At 39.2% G+C, this 23333-nt stretch overlaps 2 protein-coding genes across 9 annotated transcripts in view; one reads left to right on the top strand and one right to left on the bottom strand.

The window, feature by feature from the left end:
• Nucleotides 1–14289, top strand: part of RHOF (ras homolog family member F, filopodia associated) — a 48779-nt gene extending 34490 nt beyond the window's left edge. For all 4 annotated transcript variants that reach the window (XM_073313497.1, XM_073313500.1, XM_073313501.1 and 1 more), the window contains 3 exons: nucleotides 6067–6176; nucleotides 10244–10378; nucleotides 12441–14289. In XM_073313497.1, coding sequence (XP_073169598.1) covers nucleotides 6067–6176; nucleotides 10244–10378; nucleotides 12441–12605 — 410 coding nt within the window. In that variant the 3' untranslated portion in view covers nucleotides 12606–14289. The remainder of the gene's footprint in view (nucleotides 1–6066; nucleotides 6177–10243; nucleotides 10379–12440) is intronic.
• Nucleotides 14290–14745: 456 nt separating this feature from the next.
• The window catches only part of TMEM120B (transmembrane protein 120B), a 41269-nt gene continuing 32681 nt past the window's right edge, over nucleotides 14746–23333 (bottom strand). For 3 of the 5 annotated variants that reach the window (XM_073313489.1, XM_073313490.1, XM_073313487.1), the window contains 5 exons: nucleotides 22271–22332; nucleotides 21725–21817; nucleotides 21163–21227; nucleotides 17658–17726; nucleotides 14746–15577 (listed from right to left, as the gene is read on the bottom strand). In XM_073313489.1, coding sequence (XP_073169590.1) covers nucleotides 15464–15577; nucleotides 17658–17726; nucleotides 21163–21227; nucleotides 21725–21817; nucleotides 22271–22332 — 403 coding nt within the window. In that variant the 3' untranslated portion in view covers nucleotides 14746–15463. The other 2 variants (XM_073313491.1, XM_073313488.1) reach the window with 2 other exon arrangements.

The raw sequence follows: 23333 nt of genomic DNA, 5'->3' as shown, positions 1-23333 counted from the left end.
GGGCCCTCCTGGGAAAAGATGTAAGGCTGTAAATATTGTGTCATATTTAATTTTTGATTCATCTCTGCCAGGAAGAAAGTAAGTTTCCTCAAGTTTTCTAAACTGAGTTCTGAAAGTATAGCCTTAGCTAACATACCACAGACTAAACAAAAGATCATTCAGATTTTTTCTTTAACTATAGGGGTTCTCAGTTATGTGATTGAAATGTTCATTTTAATAGGAAATATACCTAATTTGAGGCAGCATGTTGGCATGACCTGTGAAGTGGTATGCAGGGTCCTAACTACATGAAGATTGCCTGGCAGCTGGTGGCAATTGATAGTGCTACTAAGGGTATGTCTACATTGCATTCAGAGTTGAGATTGCAGCTCAGATAGGCATATCCGTACCAGCTTTAGTCTAGCGACCACAGCTAAATATAGCAGTGAAGATATGGTGACATATGCTTGCAATGCAAGTGTGTACCCAGAGCCCCAAGTGAACTTGTACAGCCCATGCAGTCCCATCTTCACTATTTTTCATCATGCTAGCTAAACTAAAGCTAACAACACACTTGTGCCTACTCATACTGCAATCCCATCTTCAACTGCCATGTAGACATACCCAGAGAGAGGCGCACTCTTGTGGTCAGTTCATAGGATGCCATTGACATTTAGCTTTAAATAAATATTTTTCCCTTGTCTGTCAATTGTAGTCCCATGGGACCTTTTCTATCCAGAGAATATATTCTAGTAAATATGCAAAGTGCTGCTAATTAAAATATTTGGAAAAATCTAAAAATAAGTGTAAAGTCCATTACACTGATGGCTTACATTTTTTCAACATTATTATGGAGTACACAGGCAAATTTTAAAACTGATAAAATATTTGTTTATGAGACAATGTATAATTAATTCATGGAACTCACTGCCAGAAGAAATTAATGAAGAAATGAGCTTAGATTAAAAGAGAATCCTACTTATTTAAATAGGTTACAGTAACACCAGCTAGGATTACAATTTATAAGAGATATAAGCTTTCATGCTTCAGGACAGAATCTAGACATGAATTGACAGGGGTTAAGAAGAAACATCTGTTGTGGGTAGGCTATTGTATAATTGTCTGTTACAGGAGTTTAATGCCTTCCTTTAAAGTCACGTTCTCCAAGACCTGGTCTAAGAATTCTTAGGTGTTGGTCCTCATTGCATGGACAGCATGTTATAGAATAGAGAAATAGTTCCTTTGTAGGAACCTATTGAATACAACAAAGCACAATGGTCATTAAGCTGATTGAAAGTATCATGATATATTCCCAAGGATCTTGGACGCAAAAGAGAATTTTAATTATGTCCCCATGCAGAGTGCAGGGTGGGTATTATATGCAAGCAATCCAAGCTGCTTAGGGCCTCATGCAGGCTGAGAAACTCAGACTAGCCCAATTTTTCCTTCCGGCAGGGAGACTGGAGAGAGGTGCAACTCATGGCCTAATTTCCTCCTCTCTTCTTGTCCCCCATCAGACTGAAGCCCCACCTTTTCTTAAGAGCAAGTTGTGACAGCATGGGCTAGTTGCCATTTCAGGCGAAGGGGCAAGCATGTCGTCTTTGGCAAGGAATTAAGCATCTTGTGAAATTAGCTGTACCAAGTGAAGCGCTGTGCAGGCAGCTTGTAAAAGGCACAAAGATGCAGGAAATTAATGCTAAATAGCAATTATTTTACAATACTGGGGGAAGAGAAAGTTTGAAAATTTTGAAAGAAAAAAATATATATTATAAAAAACAAACCTTAATGACATTTTCATACACCACTTTTGACAACACAACAGAGAGAAGAGAATTAAAACTGAGACTGAACAAGGGTAATCAAAGGTTTGTGTGAGCTCAGTGGCCCCTTCTGTTCAGTCCTGCAACTTTGTTTTATCTGATCTTGCAGAATTTTTGTTTTAAATCCACAGTGAAGAAAAATTCTGACCACAGCCTGAGTAACCTTACCGAGAAAAGGGTGTTTTCACACAGCTATTCTTGCATGTCATCATCCGGATGCAATGGTGAAAGCTGTGAAAGGGCAAGTCTTTGATAAGGTTTTGGATTTTTTTGTGTGCGACAGGATGATAAGAATTTGTTGCTTCTGCCATTTTGACAATTCCCATCACTGTGTTTGAGGGCAAGAAGAAAGGCATGTGTAGCTTATTTTTTGGATCTAACTGGATCCAGATTAATTAAGACACCACGATCCGGTCTCTCAAAACGTTATTTAATGTAATAGCTTCCTGTCAAACCTGGGGCATTGCAACAGGTTGAAATTCACAATCATCTGATTATTCATTGGCATAAGTTAAGAGATTTTACTCCACTTCCTAGAAGATAGTTGTCCATATTACACAGACCACCACCACAACTGACATTTAATTAGCCCTTTTGTTGTCCATATCAGTAGGAGGACCAAGGAATGAAAGAGGATTGACTATGAAAGTGGAATCTGCCATCCAGAGCTGGATGAAGCACATTGGTTTCATTGGATGTCCTTTTCCTGTTCCTAAAGTGTCATAGTTTTGTGGGTTTTTTTGGTTAATTAACATTTCCATAATATTTAAAAAGTTATTCAGGATGCAAAGTCATATTGTTGTCTGACAAAAGATTTCAAATGTGGAATTACTGGGCCTTGCAGCATCAAGGGGTCTGATGATGTAATCACCAAACCAAGATGTCTCAATTGGTGATGCCAGTGAGGTGTTGGCATGGATCCCTTCTGCAGCCAGCTTTCAGGCTGCTGCCTTCAACCTGCTGCACACACGGGATCTTTCCTGAGCCTGATCCCCTCTGCCTCCTGGATGTAGTTTCTTTTGATTGGTCACTCTGGGTAATATGGTGTCCTCTATGAGCTAGATATTGATTTGGGTTGCTGCCCCTCCCAGAGGGCTCTGCGGCCCAACCCTTCCCCTCATACTTGTTCTGGAAGCCAGGGGTGGAAGTCATCCAGCAGCTTAGTTACAATATGCACATCTCTGACCTCCTTCCCCAATTTCTTTATGGCAATAAAAAACACTAAAACATTTGGGGTATATCTACACTCTACTCATAGGGTGTGATTACAGCTTGAGTAGACATACCCAAGCTAAACCTGTACAAGCCCACTGAGAACCCTGGGCAATTGTTTACGGGGCTACTCGGTGCTGAAGCACGCACTGCTACAGCTTCAACTTAGCTCGGCTCTGTCTACTCAAACTGCAGTCGCATCCTGTGAATACAGTATAAACAAACCCTTAGTTCCATCTTTCCTTCTTTCACAGAGGTTTTGTTATTTTGCTTTTTACAAAAAAGAGAAAGCACAGTAGCTCAGACAATAGGATTTCACATACAGGCAAACATTTCCTAGTCCACTATTCATCTACCACAACATAAGTGCTAAAGTATCTATATTTGCAATAGACAGAAATTGAAAGTGTCCCTCTTCCAATGTTGTTTAAGATCAGTTTCAGCCTTCTAAACCCATAACTATTTTTAGAACAACTCTGTAGCTGTTAATTTTGGCAGAGGTGAAGAGAAACAAATAAGCACTCTCCTGGAATCAGATCATGTTGTATTTCCATAAAGCATGTCCTTTCTAGCCTTCCCATCATGGTATGTCTATTTTAGCTTTTGCTATGCTCTGTATTTGCCATTCCTGAGATGTATGAAATACATAAGAAAACATGTTATACCTCTGTAAATCTAGATTTCCTCATGTCTTTATCTGGTTATCTTAGTCTACCTTTAAAAATAAATACCTGGTTCTTCTCAACTCTCCCTCAACTTTGACTGTGAAGATGAAGCCATGTGATGTCACATCTGTCTGTTCTGTTTTTCATTATGGCACATTGGTTTTACACCATCCAAAGCAGTTCTTTTGAGATCCCTGGCATAGTTCATTAGACTAAGTGTTTTTGCTCTGTTCCAACTTGGGCCAGGTCATCATGACTTCGTAAAATGGAACATGCATCAATCTGCTTCACCAATTACAAGTTTTATGGCAAAGTAGCAGCAAATGAGTTGAGAGGCTGGAGTAGTTACTGTTGGTAATTTTATAACTGGCTACTAGAGGATAGCTTGATTTCATAAAGTTGCCTTTGTGGAGGCTAAGAGTAATAAACGTGAGTGAAAGAAGCACGTGTACAAACACACACATCCCAGCAATATTGCTTTACAACTAATTTCCCTCTCTTTTTTTTTTTCTCCTGAAATTTAATACAACTTTAGATCACCTAAGCAAAGCATTACATCCCCCCTCACCCCCGCCAAAAAAAAAAGGTGGTAAATCTGGTGCAAACAATTAGGTGGATTTCAGAAAATGAGAAGAATTAGAAATACAGTTGTTGCATGTTATATAAACACCTCAGAGCACAATAGATTCCTTAATTGTCTTATTTTGGGATTAAAAGTTTTAAGTTTCCAATTCTGCACTGTTTTGGTGTCTCTCCTCTGAAATACTAAATGCTTTTAACTCCACTGAAATTAACGGCTCTTGGCACTATGTAGACTTGGATCCTAACCCACCACCATCCCTTTATGCAAATAGTTGTGGCAAGCTGCATAATGAGTTATTTAGTAGGGAATCCTGTTACCAGCAGGAGTTAAATATTCAGGTGAAAGATTTGAATGCACTGTAGTGATATTGTTCTTTTTGTATCCATGCCCTTCTTGATCGCACCATACTTTGGAGTCAAGCATTTTGAGGACAATAAGAAGTGCAGGGCTTTGTGTTGAATACCATGATGCAACCACTGTGTATTAGAAAGTATGTTGAGATAATGGTTAGCAGAGGAGTACGCTTTACGTAATGCTGATGCAAATATTTTATTTGTGATCCCCTTTGGGCAGGAATTGCCTCTGTGTTTTTGTATAGTATCAGGCACACATGGTGCTCAGTAAATATATGGAAATAATAATGCAGAAAGGATTGGCATCCCTGACTCACTTCTTGGAAAGTCAAAACTTCCTGCTGACATACCTGACACATGGGGCAGCACTCAAGTGGTCTCAACGTCTTTGCTGTCTTCTTAAACATCTGTTGGTGCCTTCTGGAACACTTTGAAAAAACATCCCATTGAAATATTGGCCTTTGATGAAACAGGATCTTTGATTTCTTAGTGCAACTGCCTCTGGTGCTGATTGGCCACCTCCAGACGCTTGCTCAGTGTGACATCACAATGCTCTGGTTTGAAGGTGACTGGTATGTCATAAATACAGGGAAATAAGCAGACCAGTTTTCTCATGTGAATGTGTGGGAATAGTAAAATGAATTCCCCACATGTCAAATTATTCCTAGAAGGAAAAAAGTTTAAAAACATTTCCAGGAGGCATTAGCAGCTCTGTAAGGCCCATTTCAGAGATCAGTAAAGACTGGCTTATGTTGCCCTGTGTCTTGTAAAATCAGCTGGTAGTAGTACCCTGCCGTATAGCTTTCTGAGGCCTGTACTCACTAATGGATCACAGTCCATCTGAGGGGTGGCAATTGTCATGCTCATTACCTCTCTCTGTTCACTGAGGCCAGTAAGAGAGGGGAATTTGTTATTTAAGACTTATTATGCTGCATTCACATCTGGCAAAAAGTAGGCATGTTTCCTACCCTCCATTGAACCCTGTATGTCAACAAGACCCTTGCCAATTTCACAGTTTTTAATCAGTAATAAGCTACCAGTCTAGACTCATGCATTTGTCTCTGCTAGTGAATGACAGTCCAGTCTTCATGTTTCAGATCCTGCAGCTTACGGATTTGTGTCCTGCTTAGTATCAAGCTGCAAAATATTGAACATTTAGACAAAAAATCCTTTTGCTTCATACTGAGATTTCACAAGGACTCAATTTTTATAGACCTTTTTACTATCAAGATGATGCTCTTAAACATATCTTCTTATACATTTTCAAACAAGGAACTCATCCTATTAAGGCCAATGATTTATTAAAAATGTTTACAATCTATGCAATTACTGTTTTTTAGACAAGACTGATACCACAGGCAATGGGAATGCATTTTAAAATATCTGTATTGTAATAGTGTAAAGAATGAGGTTTATTTTATCCAAAGCATAATCACTTTTTTCCTGTGTTTCAGGGCAGGAGGATTATGATCGGCTACGACCACTTTCATACCAGAATACAAACATGGTCTTAATTTGTTATGATGTTATGAACCCTACTAGCTATGATAATGTTCTAATTAAGGTAAGAGACCTCATAATTACTTGGCTTATTCATGTTAAATTTACTATGCTAGATGGGTGACAATGACTGATTTGTAACAATGCTTTTAGCAGCCTCACTCCCTAAGATTATAATTAATAAATGCACTGTTCATTTATCACCACACATCTAGCAATGGGCCTGAGACACAGTGCTGAGATCTGGATATGAGTTTCTCCAACATTTATGGGTGTTCGGATATCGGGATTGGGTTTATGGCCCTCTTAATTTCAATACAATATAAAAAATACAGAGAAACCAGAAGAGCAAAATCTAATTCTCCAGGAGTACCTCACATAAAGCTTGTCTTCTCTCCCTCACTTTTTATTCATATATTTTTGTTCTATTGTTATTTGCCCCAAAGAACTCTTACACCTGGCTTTTAATAACAAGTAATCCTATTTGTGAACCCCTGCTGCAAGGTTGACTGGGACCCCAGATCCAGAAGGCAGAAAATTCAAGGTCAATATCCTTGCTTGAGTTACTAAGAGAAATTTTTTACTATATAATTTAGTTTCAGTTCTGTGATTGATTAGATGTTTCAGCCTAAAGTTCTGTAAAGGGAGACTGTTGCATACTTAAGGCTCAAAATGTGACCTCCAGTGGATTGGACTGAAGAACTGATGGATCTAAAGGCAGAGGAGGCCTGGGATTACTTTAAATCAAAGCTGCAGAACCTATCGGAAGCCTGCATCCCAAGAAAGGGGAAAAAATTCATAGGCAGGGGTTGTAGACCAAGCTGGATGTGCAAGCATCTCAGAGAGGTGATTAAGAAAAAGCAGAAAGCATACAGGGAGTGGAAGATCAAAGGGATCAGCCAGGAAAGCTACCTTATTGAGGTCAGAACATGTAGGGATAAAGTAAGACAGGCTAAAAGTCAAGTTGAGTTGGACCGTGCAAAGGGAATTAAAACCAATAGTAAAAGGTTCTATAGCCATATAAATAAGAAGAAAACAAAGAAGAAGTGGGACCGTTACACACTGAGGATGGAGTGGAGGTCAAGGATAATCTAGGCATGGCCCAATATCTAAACAAATACTTTGCCTCAGTCTTTAATAAGGCTAAAAAGGATCTTAGGGATAATGGTAGCATGACAAATATTACCATATCTGAGGTAGAAGCGAAACTCAAACAGCTTAAAGGGACTAAATCGGGGGGCACAGATAATCTTCATCCAAGAATATTAAAGGAATTGGCACATGAAATTGCAAGACCATTAGCAAGAATTTTTAATGAATCTGTAAACTCAGGGGTTGTACCGTATGATTGGAGAATTGCTAACATAGTTCCTATTTTTAAGAAAGGGAAAAAAAAGTGATCCAGGTAACTACAGGCCTGTTAGTTTGACATCTGTAGTATGCAAGGTCTTGGAAAAAAATTTGAAGTAGTTAAGGACATTGAGGTTAATGGTAAATGGGACAAAATACTACATGGTTTTACAAAAGGTAGATCATGCCAAACCAACCTGATCTCCTTCTTTGAGAAAGTAACAGATTTTTTAGACAAAGGAAACGCAGTGGATCTAATTTACCTAGATTTCATTAAGGCATTTGATACTGTGCCACATGGGGAATTATTAGTTAAATTGGAAAAGATGGGGATCAATATGAAAACTGAAAGGTGGATAAGGAATTGGTTAACAGGGAGACTACAGCGGGTCCTACTGAAAGGTGAACTGTCAGGCTGGAGGGAGGTTACCAGTGGAGTTCCTCAGGGATCAGTTTTGCGACCAATCTTATTTAATCTTTTTATTTACTGACTTCGGCACAAAAAGTGGAAGTGTGCTAATAAAGTCTGCTGATGATACAAAGCTGGGAGGTATTGCCAATTTAGAGAGAGACCGGATATCATAAAGGAAGATTTGGATGACCTTGTAAACTGGAGTAATAGTAATAGGATGAAATTTAATAGTGAGAAGTGTAAGGTTATGCATTTAGGGATTAATAAGAATTTTAGTTATAAGCTGGGGACGCATCAATTAGAAGCAACGGAGGAGGAGAAGGACCTTGGAGTATTGATTGATCATAGGATGACTATGAGCCACCAATGTGATATGGCCGTGAAAAAAGCTAATGCGGTCTTGGGATGCATCAGGCGAAGTATTTCCAGTAGAGATAAGGAGGTTTAAGTACCATTATACAAGGCACTGGTTATATGATGGGATAACATGATTTTGGCAATTAATTGATCTTTAAATATTCATGGTAAATAGGCCCAATGGCCTGTGATGGGATGTTAGATGGGGTGGGATCTGAGTTACCCAAGAAAGAATTTTCTGTAGTATCTGGCTGGTGAATCTTGCCCACATGCTCACGGTTTAGCTGAAATTTCCTCCAGGGCAGGTTGGAAGAGGCTCTGGAGGTTTTTCGCCTTCCACTGTAGCATGGGGCACGTGTCACTTGCTGGAGGATTCTCTGCTCCTTGAAGCCTTTAAACCACAATTTGTGGACTTCAATAGCTCAGACATAGGTGAGAGGTTTTTCGCAGGAGTGGGTGGGTGAGATTCTGTGGCCTGCGTTGTGCAGGAGGTCAAACTAGATGATCATAATGGTCCCTTCTGACCTTAATATCTATGAATACAGCAACTGAAAGTGGTTGTACTCTGATGGAGAACGTCCTCTGGATCATAAATCTTTTTGTTAGTTCAAATCCACAGTTCCATCACTGACTTAATTTTTTTTTTTTACAAATTAATTTAATTTAAAAAAAAATAAAAAGTGTCCACACTCTTGGTTTTCACTCTTTTGACTCTTCAGCAACACTGTCAGTGTATGCAGCTGTTCTTGCTGCCACGGTCCGTATATCTGTATAAATTGGAACAAAATTCTTGTTTTCAAAGTTTTAAGATGGTATTAAACATTCAAGAGTAAAACAAACAAAAAACCCCTCTCAGTATAATAGCGGTCAGTGTCCCTCTAATCTCTCTAAGCAGCATACACTCCATCTGTTTCAGAATATATGATGGGCTAGCTCTTCACTCCTTTAAAGGGTTTGGAATTTTACAATCTGTTTTCTAAGCAATTCTGAAATCAATAACAGTGAGATAACACTAGGTCTGAGTGTAATGGAGGTGAATTTGATTCTAAAATTAGTGATGTATGGTATTGGGTACAGGTGAGAGAGAGGTAGGCACCTCTTTATATCTTTGAATTTAGTATTTCTGCTCAGTATATGCGATGCTCCAAAGTGAAAGTTTTAAGACTAAAAACAGATAAATGAAACAAAGTAAGACTGGTCTGGATTCCGATCTTGTACCTGCTTTTAGAGGATTTATTCTGGATTTACACTAGTGTAAGTGAGCTCTTTGGGGGCAGGGATCATATCTTACCTATATGATTGTACAGTACCTGATGTTGATTGGGGATTTTAGGTGCTTTCATTATATAAATAATATAATATGTCTAGATGTGGCAGCTGCTCAGCTCTCAGAAAAAATTACTTCAGTTGGCTATTTTATTGAAAGCGTGCTCATTATGGGGCTAATCCTGCTTTCTTGAAGTCAATAGCAACATTTCGTTGTCCAGGATAGAAATGTTGGGTGCGCAAGGAATGCAAGTTGATGTCCTAAAGAAACTGCCAGCTTTTCCAATTGCTCTCTATCTCAATCTTCACTCATGTCCTAAAACACAATGTAGGAGATATAGCAATGATTTTCAACCTATTTACCATGGTGTTCTGTGGGCCACATCCAATACTACCTATATGGCCTTGAGGATGTCACATGGGCTGCAGCGGTGTGCTGATTGGGCTGCAAGCAGCCCGTGGGTTGAGAACCACTGAGATATAGGAAGGCCCATGTGAGTTAGCCCTCCACGAGCAGAGCAGAGTTTACCTCTGAGTACTTTAAGGAAAGGAGGGCCCTCACATATTTACAGGTCAGGTTGTGGTATATCTATAAATACTCACTTAAACAAAGAATATCCTACCCTGTTCCTAGCACTGGATACTTTCTACAATTTTGTTGTAAATTGAATGCTGATTTTGTTCCTAGGCATTGTCATTTTGATTTTTTTAAAAGTTTACCTAAATGTTTCATTTTCCACCATCAGTGGTATCCTGAAATAAGTCACTTCTGCCGTGGAGTCCCTCTAATACTTATCGGCTGCAAAACAGACCTTCGAAAGGATAAAGAACATTTACGTAAGCTCATGTCTTCTGAGCAGGAACCAATCACATATACCCAGGTAAAGATGATTGCAGTTAAGAGGTCTGTCCTTTGCCTGAGCAATAGGCACGTTTCCTGTAATATGGTATTATTACTCATGAATAGGAAGCACTGCCATGAAAATTTTGACACAAAAAGGAGCATCTCACCTCAAAAGTTAATTGCTTATTGATGCAAAATTTACCATTCAAGCACCACTTTGCAAACATTAACCAAGCCTCACAACACCCATGTTACGTAGGCAAGTCTCGCTATCCCCACTTTACGGATGGGGATAATTAGTCAGTGGTGGAGTGGCTTGTTCCTTGTCGCGCAGGAAGCATCTAGAGAAATGAAGCTAGAACCTAGGTCCCTCCCTCCCTGTTCTCTCCTATAACATACGGTCACCCCTCCCGTTAAATTTTGCTGCTGTCTCAGTGACCTGTGAGTATTCTGTGTACAAGTTTGGGCAACAGCTTGATGTGTACCAAAATTTTGCAATATTAAAAAAGGAACTATTGCTGCATCAGTGTCAGAAATTACAGTGTTATTTCCAGTCAGTCAGAAACAAAAATGTCTATCACCTTGCGAAATTCTGCAGACAGTCTCCGTTGCATTTAGTGACTCTCTTCACCAATGTCAGGCACATGATCTTTTATTATTTAGTTCAGCTCAGGTGCTGCTCAGAGCCTTGATACTGTTATTTCCACAAGAAATTGTAGACATTTATGAAAGCTCCTTTCTAAGAAAATCTATCAGTATGGCTTAAAAAGACTGAGGGCTGGTCTCCACTCCAAGGAGATTGACACTGCTGCAATCGATGCAGCAGGGGTAGATTTATCGGGACGCAGAGCGCTCTCCGGTCAACCCCAGTACTCCAGCTCCCCAAGAAGGTTAAGATAAGTCGACAGGAGAGTGTCTCCTCTCGATGCAGCACAGTGAAGACACCGGGATAAGTTGACCTAAGCTATGTCGACTCCAGCTATGTTATTCACGTAGCTAGAGTAGCGTAACTTAGGTCAACTTATCCTGGTAGTTAAGACAATCCCCTAATTCAAACTGTTCAGACTCTTTACAACAATGTGGCAAACTAAAACTTTATACAGTAGCATTCAGATGTTCCTATGGGAGAGATCTTCCTTCAGCTCAAGATATGGAACTGCTGCTTTGGTCCCTAAATACCCTGGCTTCAGTCCCATCTTTGAGTGGATTCTTCACAGGCTTCTCTGACATATATAGATACAGTATACATTTCCAGATAGAGGTCAATCACCAACTGGATAACAGGTATATACCAGCAGTTTGCATTGTAGAAATGTAAATAATGTACAGAATTCTTATGGCTATTGGTTAGTAAGAAGCTTGTTTTGGGGGCAGTGTGCTTCCGGATTTCTTGTCTGTTATGCTCCATTTCCTCCTCCTTATTGAATGCCTTACATAAAACTGACCCATCCTTCTGGTTGAGTCATCTTCTGAAGCTCATCCACACTGTTCCTGGCTCAAGCAGAAGGGGCGGCTCATGCAACACAAGATGCTTCTAATGCTAAGAACGGAGTTTGGGATTCAAACACTGATCCTCCACCTCGGGAGCATGCTGACATCTGAAAGTGTAGAAATTTTATGTAAAATTGTGGTCAGGTCAATTTGATTGTCCTGTAAGAAGATATACTGTGGACCCAATTTTCAAATATGGGTCCTGACAGACTGGCTACACACCTAATTGCTAATTTGAGCATTCGGATATGGGTTCTGGAGGCTCTCTTTAGAGCCTAAACTTGAAAAAAGTTGGGCTTTAAACACACAACAAGGTAGGCAAAGCCTTAAGGAATCTCCACTGCATTGCACTTCCAAGCTGGTTTTTAGATTAAACTTTTTAAAATCAATAAAGTTGTTCTATAAGTGGAGCCCATTAATATATCATTATTAAATGTGTGTTTTCTGGTAGTGCTTAGGACCTAATACCACTTATTCCTTACCTCTACAAACAAAAGCATCTGCCTTCTTTTGCCTGACCCCATTGTATAAAGATCTCTTCGGAATTACTCACCTCTTCCCACTGTAACTCCAAGAACACTTCCATTTGTTACCTTCCTTTCTCCTAGGGTGAAGCAACTTGTCAGCAGATGAAGGCACAAGCTTATCTGGAGTGCTCAGCCAAGTGTCGAGAAAACATAGAGGATGTTTTTAAAGAAGCAACAAACATTGCACTGAATGCCATGAAAAAAGCTAAGCGCCGAAAAAAGAGGAAACGGTGTTCAATATTATGACAATCTAGACTACTGGGACTATAGAGGAGTTTGTTAAAATCTTGATACATGTATTACCAATAGTTTATTTTTATAATTTGTCTTTTTTCAGTACATTTATTCCTACTTTGATTTTATTTTTAAAATTTGATTTTGTAATAGTGTGCTTTTGTTGCACCTCATGTGAAGATTTCAAAGCTCTATCGATATTAGGTTGAGATAGATGGCTATGTATATCTGGATTTTGTTCCTGACTGTAAATGACTGTCACAGCCAGGTTCCAAATCCACTATCTTATTTATACACTGACAGTTTGACTGGCAGTCTTTATTGCTCATAGTTTTATTCTAGCACATAGGTGCTAGTACTTCTGGCTCTGATTTATTGGTCTTGTTCACTACTGAATTGACATGGAAAGGATAGAAATGGCTGCTTCTCTCAAAGAAAGACTGAAGTTAAATCAGAGCAGATGGTCAGATTCAGAAAGGATAAAAATCAAAGTTCTATATTGATGAGTTCTAATTATAATTACAAAGCAACAGCTCTATTAACCATTCTTCTCAGTGTAGCCTCAAGCAACTGCCCCAAACTATGTACATGTACTATTCTGCTGCAGCTTTATTAGAATGTCCACTTCGGAAAGCAGCTGTTTGGAAATCTGTTGTGTGGTCTCTCCAGATTGGATTGATGATAATAGAAAGTGTTTTACATCCTTCGTTATAGTCTACTCAGGAAACCGCTCAATGCTTTACCTCTGGCAGGTAACAGCAGCCACAATTTTGATACCCGGAGAGAGGATCTAATGTGCAATACAAGCAAAACTTATTTTAAAATAAACAAAAGTGCAATTTATTCAACACTGTGCGCTTGTATGATGTGTGGCAAATTGAGCTGTGCTACTTACATCTGTGTTAAGAATTACATGGTGAAATCATCCCTGCTGCCCCACAATGAATATTTTACCTTCAAGGACATCTAGTTAACAATGCATGCAAGTGTCCTAGTTGCTTCCCATTTAAGTGAGAGGAACCATCCCATTAAAATTAGCACCTGCACTCCAAGACTTTAAAGTCTTGCGAGAAATGTCTCTGTATGTGAGGTTGCTACAGCTGAAGATTTTTCACAATAATGTTACACTACAGAAATAGCATGTTTTAAAACTATATTTTACAGCAGAGGTTCTTTCTGAAATATGCCATGGTTTGGGCTGTAATATACAGTCCATCCTAGGGGAGAGTGGGTTGTGTTCATAGCATGTCAGCAAGTTATTTCTCTGTCTGAGAGGCTTACGTTTGCAGTTTTTGCCAGCATTCCTGCTAACAACCTGAAAAGTTCCAAAGCTCAGGTTATTAGGTTAGAAACATTAAGTTTCCGGTCTTATCTTCATTTGGTTGTGGATACAGCTAATAGAAAAATCCACCTTGGAGTGATCTGTTTCCTTTGTGTTGTATGCAAGTGGGATGCAGAGGTTTTGTTAACTTGGAATTGACCCCAGAACTAGCCTGCAAAAAAATCTAAGGACCATTAAGATTCACGGAGGCCTTTACATACCTCCAAGCTCAAAATGGAATAATCTGGGAATCCAAAACAAGCTTTGGACATTCTACTCATGTCTAGAGACAGACTGAACATGAAGGGAAGGAGGGAAAACCTCCATTGCTCTATTAAAAAAAAAAAAAAAGGGCAAAAGCTTATTCAGGAGCTACACAGCACTCATTAGATGGAAAAACATAGTAAGATGTGGATGTGTGTTTTCTTAGCAAAGAGAGATAAAAAAATTTTTACTGCAAAGCAAGCTATAGTATATAGGCAAAAATTCAGTATACAGTTCTCTAAAAAGCCTGAGTGACAAATATGGTAGTGCTCATTCTATTTACCTCATCCAGTGCACTAAGTGCCCCATAAACAACTATGTGGGTGAAACCAGACACACAGTTGCTATGCTCTCAAATGAATTACACAGAGGAAAATAATAAGACAAAAACACTATCACCTGTGGGTTAACGCTTTCCACAAATGAAATAAGGAGAAGGAGAAAACTGACGTAATTAGAGGCCTAAGTGCTGCAATTACAGCCTTTGGTCAGAGCCATTTTCAGAAGAACATGGTTTTGGAAAACAATGGTAAAGGCAACATTTAAAAGAAGGTCTTGAAACAGCTCTGTGTTGTACTATTTATTTCGTGCGTTTTTCAGGGCTGACCAGATTACCTGATCTCTAGCTGAATATCACCAGGCTTCCTGCAAACAAAGCCGATAACAAAACATAACATTTAAACCATTAGCTTAAAGTTTGTTCTTTAAATAGTTTTTTAAAAGTGTGCATAGCAGCATGGTACAAATATGGGCAAGTTTCACAGTACACACAGGTTAGCATAGGCCACTGAAAATGTAATGTTTTAATTAACAGTTTGAGAGATAAACATTAGGTCTGCATTACTGGTTGACCTAAAGCATTTTTAATGTTTTACTAATGTAGTACCTGGAATTTCAGAAATAAAATAGTGCTGGATCAAAAAAACCCAACCCAAAAACAAAACAAGAGATGAAGGTACAGAATTACAGTGAATATCACTTTCTCCCAAGACTGGTGTTTGTTCTGGCAAGTGCATGCCACATTACTGCCATATATACAAAGGAAAAACACAAAATGTGTTTTTATTAAATATACTTAAATAATAGGGCTGCAGAGCGGTGCTTGCATAATACTGTACAACAGTCTGTGCTGGGAGAGTTCACATTCTTAGCTTAACACGAACAGGATTTCTCCCAATGTTTGTTTGCAACATAGCTGCAGTTTACCAGGTTCAGTCTGATAAATTATTTGAGAGTGAAACGAAGAGAGATCCCACATTTTAGTGTCCACCATTGCAACCCAGTTTCACAGTTTCTTCATTTCGTCTTCGTTTTTCTGAAGCTTAGTGTGCACCACTTTTAAAGTAGTAAGAAAGTTTCCAAGGAAGAGCAGCAGAAATGTGAGAGCCAGTACAAAAACCTGGGTGTGGGGCAGAAAAGAAAACAACACACAAAAGTGAGTATCCATTTGTTAAGTCTTCTAATTATGACAGCAGTTCGATTTGAAGGGGTTTGTTTTTGTTTTTTTTTTTTAAAATGATAAGGAGGTCCTGGCCATAAGTGTAACACACATGCACAACCCCCACCCACAATCAGGCAAACTCTATACTTGCCTTAAAAAGTGAGTCACCATATATGAAAGTTGTAGACAAAACAACAGGTTTTCCCTTCAAAATGGGTTCAATTGAAGGGGGTTTATAGTCTTTCCATGCAATAGGATAAAGTCTGATATATTGGGTGTTTTCAAGCCCTGACTTCTATTGTCCTATTTTATAACCAACATTTGTCCTTATGTAAGTAAAGATAAGGAGGTAACCAAATCTCATGCCTCAGATTGTACACAGATCCCCATAGAATTTGGGAAGGCTGTCCTGGTCTCTGCCCCACCACCACAGCAAATCCTACAATTCTGTTAGCAGTAGTAGGGGCAAGGGGCACGTATAGAGGGAGACGATCCTAGTCCAATACACAGAACTCACATGTGGCTCAGTGGGTTATTCAGTTAGCAGGTGTATACTTTTATCATGATCATTTAAATGGGATTTTACAGCCTTTAACATTAAACAGTTTACTACTTTTGTACACAGATTATTTTTAAACTACTTCCCTGTATGGGAGATGTCATGGTCCAGTTCAACTACTCTGAAGTAAGTGGGGTTGTTCATGCTTATGCCAGGGCTATATTTAGTCCCAAGCCTCAGCATATGTAGGAACATTCATTAATATGAGAGGAACTACATGCATAATGAGAAGATATCAAGCTAACACTGGAGGGTGCGTCCCTCCTTTTTTACTAGGAAACAAAAGCTGAATGCTAGATTGTGTGATGGAGCTAGGGCATGGGGTCTGCGGAATTTAAAAAAAAAAAAAAAGCCCACAACAGGAGATTCCCTGCCCTATTGGGTGTGCAATAACTCTTCTAGATTTCATTTGAATTCATAGATTCAAAGGCCAGAAGGTCTGACATCCCTGTATAACACAGGCCAAAGAACTCCCCAAATATTCCTTTTGAAGAAGAGTAAATCAAGATTGGACATATTTCCTGAAAGAAATAAAGATGGTTAGTGATGGAAAATCCACCATGACTCTTGGCAAATTGTTCGAAAGGTTAATTACTGAATTTACATCTTATTTCCAATTTGTCTAGTTTCAACTTCCAGTCAGTGGATCATGTTAGACTTTTCTCTGCTAGACTGAAGAGCTCATTATCAAATATTTGTTCCCCTTGTAAGTACTTCTAATCAAGTCATGCCCCCTTAACCGCCTCTTTGTTAAACTAAATATATTGAGCTCTTTGAGTCTATTACTACAAGGCATGTTTTCTAATCCTTTAATTGTTCTCATGGCTCTTCTCTGAACCCACTCCAATTTATCAACATCCTTCTTGAATTGTGGGCGCCAGACCTGGACACAGCCTTCCAGCAGTGGTCACACCAGGGCCAAATTCAGAGGTAAAATAACCTCTACATCTATTTGAGATTGCCCTGTTTATACGCCCAGGATTGCATTAGCTTTTTTGGCCACAGAGTCACACTGGAAGTTCATGTTTAGCCGATTATCCACCATGATCCCCACATCTTTCAGAGTCACTGCTTCCCAGGATAGAGTCCCTCTCATGTAAGTATGGGCTACATTCTTTGTTCCTAGATGTATACATTTCTATTTAAGACGTATCAGAATACATATTGTTTGCTTGACCCCATCTTACCAAGCGATTCTCATCATTCTATATCAAGATCAATACAAGCAACTGAATTCTAGAAAATGTGTACATATTGTTTCCAATGAGGAACACTAAGTAGAAAAGTGTCGGGATCCTTAAAGATATAGTAATAAAGTGGATACTGCCATATTCTTTATACCTACCTTCTGTTTGGTATTGTATTCAACTTATACAAAGGAAGTTATTCTGACAAATTCTAGGTCAATTTTCAGACTAAGGCATTTGGATCAATAGGATAACTCTATTTACAACAAACAAGAACTCTGATGTTACCTACCTGCCATTCTTTGCATTCCGTATGCCTCGACAGTTCAAAAAGTGTGATTGCATTATACAGCTGCCAAAACTAAGAAGAGAGAGACCACTTCATTAAAAATATAATAAAAATAAAAATGATTGTTAAACAGTTTAGGTTGCTGTAAATTTAGTAATTAGCACAGCAAGGGAAGCTGCTTGACATGCCGGTGTGTCCTCTGGCAAGAGAAAAAAAATTATTTAATTTTGGAAGCCATAGCTATGCATGAGGTACAGGTAAGATACTTGTTGCTAACCATGAAGGATTATGTAAAACATTGCATAGATATTATATTTAAGTCTGGTTCTTCAACAAATCAGCACATTAATGTGACTCAGGCTTTTCATGCACAAATGCATTCTATTGTATGATGTTCATTTACAGGTGCATTCCCTGTGGGTGAGAGGGCTGATAAAAAAAAAAAATCAGTAAGATTTAAGGTATCAAAAGAATTCAAATGTTTTAAAGAGTTTGAGTGTGTTATAGGAATTAGTCTTGAATGAATCACAGCAGCAGAGCAACATTGAGCCTCCCTTTTAAAACAAATCAAGAATAATCAATTTCTCCCAGGTAGATTTTCCAATTGCAGTTTTGTCTGCAAGAAGAGAGGAATACATCTACATTTTTAATCCCTTTTCTTATTTAAAATTTTATACTGCACCCAGTATCACCATGCGTCATTATGTATGTATCCATGGCACATCTTTTGTATCACGTGGTACACACTAAGACATGATCCTGTCCCAGAGAGAGAGCTTAGAGTCTAAGGGCCTCAGTCTGCATTCTTTATGAGATTTCAGAGGTTACCTCGAGTAAAGGATGGAGGATCGGTGCTTCAATTGGACACAGACAGTACAGGACAAATCTGTAATATACTGGAAAGCTACATGCAGGTCCAGTCACAAAGTGGAGTGTAGTTTGTATTTATGGTTTTCAATTACACACTTCTTATGTTGGTGCATGATTGCTGAAATACTCCATGGAAAATCTCTTCAGAAGGTGGAATTTCAGCAAAGCAGTGTGGTCAGATGGTATCCAAAGAAAGGGAGGGAACTTTAAGCATGAGGGGCAGCATAAAAGGTGCTGTAGCTATGAGTGGAGGGGTACAAAAAGTGCATTTAGGAGCATAAGCGGTTGGGGGATGGAGGGGAGAACGAGGCGGTGGTGGAGGAGTCAGGCAGGGCTTTGAAAATGAGGTGCTTGAACTATTCTATTGTGATGTACATTACACAGGTTTTTGGGTTGTTGTTTTTTTAAACTTGCTAGCAGCTGGCACAGAGGCAAGGGGATATTTGATCTATGACCCACAACCATTGTGGAAGTAAATAAATACCCCCAATGCCCCCAACCACCTAATAAACATGAAGTCAGAGTGGGGGAGGGGAGAAATTTGTCCTCAGAAAGTAATAGAATTGGATTCAGGGAGACTGGAAGAAGGAGTAAATTTTAGTGCTAGGAGCTCTTGATTAAAAAATGCCTTAACCCCAGGAGTTTAACCCTAAGAAACAGACAACAAGGGTATCCCACTTTATTACAATGGCAAGAACAAGTCAGAGACTGCTAGGGAAGAAAAGCAGTTACTCACCTTCTTGTAACTTGTTTTTCAAAATGTATTGCATAATGTCCTTACACTGTAGGTGCATGCAGGTCTTGTCGCAGGTGCCAGAAAGTTTTCCTAAGTGGTACCCATAGGGGCAGCCCCACATGTGCCCTGGCTTCCTCCCGCTACAAGCTATATAGGATGGAACTGCCTCACCGGTCCTTCAGTTCCTTCTCACTAAGATCCCAGTGATAGTCATGCATTAGGGGAAGGAGCGTGAGTCATAAAATGGATGTATGCAACACATCTGGAAGAACAACAGTTACAAGAAGGTGAGGTATCATTTTTCTTCAAGTGATTGCATATGTCCATTACATTGTACTCCCCAACTGTTATCTGTACAGGTGGTGCTAGAAATCTCATTAGAAGAGGAACTGTAGGATCGCTTTCCCCACATTCACATCTTCCCTGGATGCTACCATAATTAAGTAGAATCTAGTGCATGTGTTGACCAAGGACCACAGATCACACTGTGCTCTGCAGATGTTCATAATAGGAACATTTCCCACAAACACCATGGAAACCAAGTGCGCTCTGGTTGAATGCACTGCTTGCTTCTCAGGAGACATGATATCTTTGGCAGGATAGCCCATGACAATGCAGCTTGTGATCCATTTAGAGTCTTGTGCTGTAAACAGGATGGCCTCTCATTCGTTCTGCATGGGAGATGAAAAACTAAAAGGGCTTTGTTCTGAACATGTTAAAAGCTAAGCCTCAGTGCACATCTAGGTGTGCAGCTTTGGTCCATCCGTAAGAGCACATCGCTGTGGGGGGAAAAAAAGACAGGCAAGTATAGAGACTTATTTAGGTGGAAGTCAGACACCACCTTAGATTGGAACTTAGGGTGCGGCCTAAGCTGCCTCTTGTCCTTGAAGAATATGATGTACAGAGGGATCCGTGTCTGAAGTGTTTGTTACCGAAATTAGAGAGGGGAGACAGAGAATGGGATTCCCCACACACATTGTCCAGGCTCATCCACCAACTTTGAGATGACAACACACTGTTTAGGGTGCATACTAACCTGTCCAGAGGGTGAATCCATGGGCAGTAGATTACTCAAGCCATGTCTGCATTCACTGGAAGTGAAGCCTTGTGAAAGGGTCACATAAGTACAAGCAGCCATGTGGCCTGAGGCAATTCCTTACTGAGATTCATGGTGGAGCTGTGAATGACACACAGAGATCCTCTATGGCTAGGAACCTGGGATGGGACAGGTAAGACCTGGCAGAGGTCGAGTCCAGGACCTCTGCAATGAACTCTGTTCTCTGGAGAGATGACTAGATTGACTTCTCTTGTTTATTTTCAGGCCAAAATTGCTGAACAGCCTGAAAGTTGGATGGATACTGGTCTCTACCTGATGACTAGAGTGACTCCATACCAACCAATTATGTAAGTGGAGATACATGTTACCACTAGGGAAAACTCTGTGGCACTGATGCATGAGACATGCACATACCTATGTAGCGTAACGGACATATGCAATCACTAAAAGAAAAAGAGGGTGGTGCCAGGTAACCAAACAGAAGAACTCCAATGGCAAACTCCTGTAATTACAAAGGTTAAAGGTCTTCTTCATGATCTCATACAAAAAAACAAAAAACAAAAAAAAAAGCCACCAACCAACCAGATGTATCTTCATTAAAAGGGAGTTTCTGGAATAATCTGTGTTAAACTAGTCTTCCTACTTTCAACCATTTCATAACTTCTTCCTAAAAGGGATACTCAATTTCCAGCTGTGGAACACAGTTACCATATGTACTATGTGATCCAAGAGGCAACTTTGTGTTTTGCTACAATTACAGCACTAACAACTCTGACAATCCTGGGTCTTTATGTTCAGATAAAACAAATCAGTGAAATATGTAGAAGCCAGGTTCTCCAACTTACATGCCCAAAGAACAGGAAGGGAAGGAGGAAGGTCAGCCCTCGCCACATCCAAGACTGAAATCCTTCTGTAAGGCCAGAACATTAGGAGAGACAAATAAATTAGTACCTGCATGCCAACACAACCCCACCACTCTCCTGCACCATCATCTGTTATTACTTTCTATGTCTTCTTCAGATAAGAAGTTCAGGACAAGGAGCTCTGCACTGTATGTAAAGCACCCTGGATGCCTATGGCTGTATATAAGACAACAAATGACAAAAGATACAATTTTTACATTTAAGATTACAAAGACTTCAATATATCAGTTTAATACTATCCTTTTTGTCCAACATAACAAAAGGTTCATAAATCGTTTAGTTTCAGTCTCCTGTTGCTAACACCTACATACTCAAAATAAGCAGGAAAGGATAGTGGAATGATGCTGTGAAAGCTTTGAGATACTCTGAGGAAGTGAAAACAGGCTTTTTGAGAAATCACATTTAAAACTTTAAGTCAATTAGCTGCTGAATGTAACTTACATAGTTTTTGTAAAACTAAATTAGGGGTTACAAAACCACTCACCTACTGTAAGATCCAAGTGGTTTCTTTTCCCTAATGCACAGAGTCTGTAAAGGCAGCCACTTTGATAATAATATTGTAGGAACTGTACACAGCCTGGAAAACAAAGGAATTATTCATTTTAGCGGGAACTGGGAGGGAGAAAACAAAATCATGTTGCACTGGCTACTCTAACACAAACAGTAAGAAGAGTTAATTCATTGCTATCAGCTAATGTAGGCCTGGTCCACACTAAAAAGTTAGGTCAACCCACCTACATGGCTCAGAGGTGTGAAAAATCCATACCCCTGAGCCATGTAGTTAAGCTGGTTTAACCCCCCGGTTTAAATTGAAGAATTATTTAATTGACCTAGTGCTATCAACCTAGCTACTGCCTCTCAGTGGAGCAGGTCTATAGTGAAGTGCTATAACAGTGCCCCTGAAGTGTTTCAACTGTAGACAAGCCCTTAGTTTAATACAAAAGATCCTCTAAGAACCTTAGTATTTAAGGAGCAGAAGTGTAGAGGATCCATATTTCATTCAAGAATTAGCAAGGTAAGATATACTTACTCTGAAAAATTGAAAATGCTAAAAATTGATTGCGAAACATTTGATACATGAGTCCATCTGGCCTGATAGAGAGGGGTGTAAAAAAGAAAAAAGATTCACACTTTTGGTTTAATAAGAAACAAAAAGTAATATAAATTTCCTTCTCCCTATTTCAGTCAAGTCTGATCCCATCAGTGAATGACATAAGCAGTTATTCTTGTTATCCAGTGCGGCCCACTAGGCTGCAGATCTCAGCTTTTACCAAAGCATATGGCAAAGCTTATGGTGTCAGTAAATGTCCAAACATCACAAGTTGCCTTCAACCCAGAGTTATCTCATTGAGTTTCCCTGGGTTCTTTTCTCTAATTTGGAATGTTGCTTTTTCTTGTTAATTAAATGGCAGTATTCTATAGCCAATGATCAAATCATTCAGCAATATTTGCAAAAAACCCAATCAACATAGGTGTGTGCACTTGAGGGGAGAAGTAATTTAATTGTTTTCATACAAACTATTTCTGTTCCTGTGGTTGTAATAAAGAAGTTAAATGGTGACTGAAATAAAAGGATTTTTATATTAAACATATATATAAAAAGATGATAAGTGAGACTACTTTAATCAAGGTTTTGTTAAGTTACACAAAACAACATTTCAAACTGTTTGCACAATCATCCTAATCAGGAGATAAAAATTAAAAACCAAAACAAAACCGAGTTTGAATGTTACTTTCATTTTGCTGAACCCAGATTATAAACAGATAAAAAACCCCAAAGATTTATTGAATATAATTCATGTCATTTATTGTCTATATAGAAAGATTTATCTGCTTGTTCTTTAATATAAGTTTCTTAGATCTTTATATAGAGCAGCAAATCAGGGAGATTCAGACATTTTGCTGCCCCCATTACAGCTACTGAGGTGTCGTTTTAATGGAGCTGTAGCTGTGAACTCTCCAGTAGCTCTATATTTATCATTCCAAATGTCACACCAGAGAAAACATGTAAGGCACAAAGCTGCAGCAAGTGCCTGGGAAAACACATTTATATCAGGTCACTTTAGATGTCTCCGAGGAGGGTTTAAAACCAT

The sequence above is a fragment of the Lepidochelys kempii genome, chromosome 15 (assembly GCF_965140265.1).
Source record: "Lepidochelys kempii isolate rLepKem1 chromosome 15, rLepKem1.hap2, whole genome shotgun sequence".
In the NCBI taxonomy this organism is placed as follows: domain Eukaryota; kingdom Metazoa; phylum Chordata; order Testudines; family Cheloniidae; genus Lepidochelys; species Lepidochelys kempii.
Note: the sequence above shows the minus strand (reverse complement) of the source record. Positions and strands in the feature narration are given on the sequence as shown.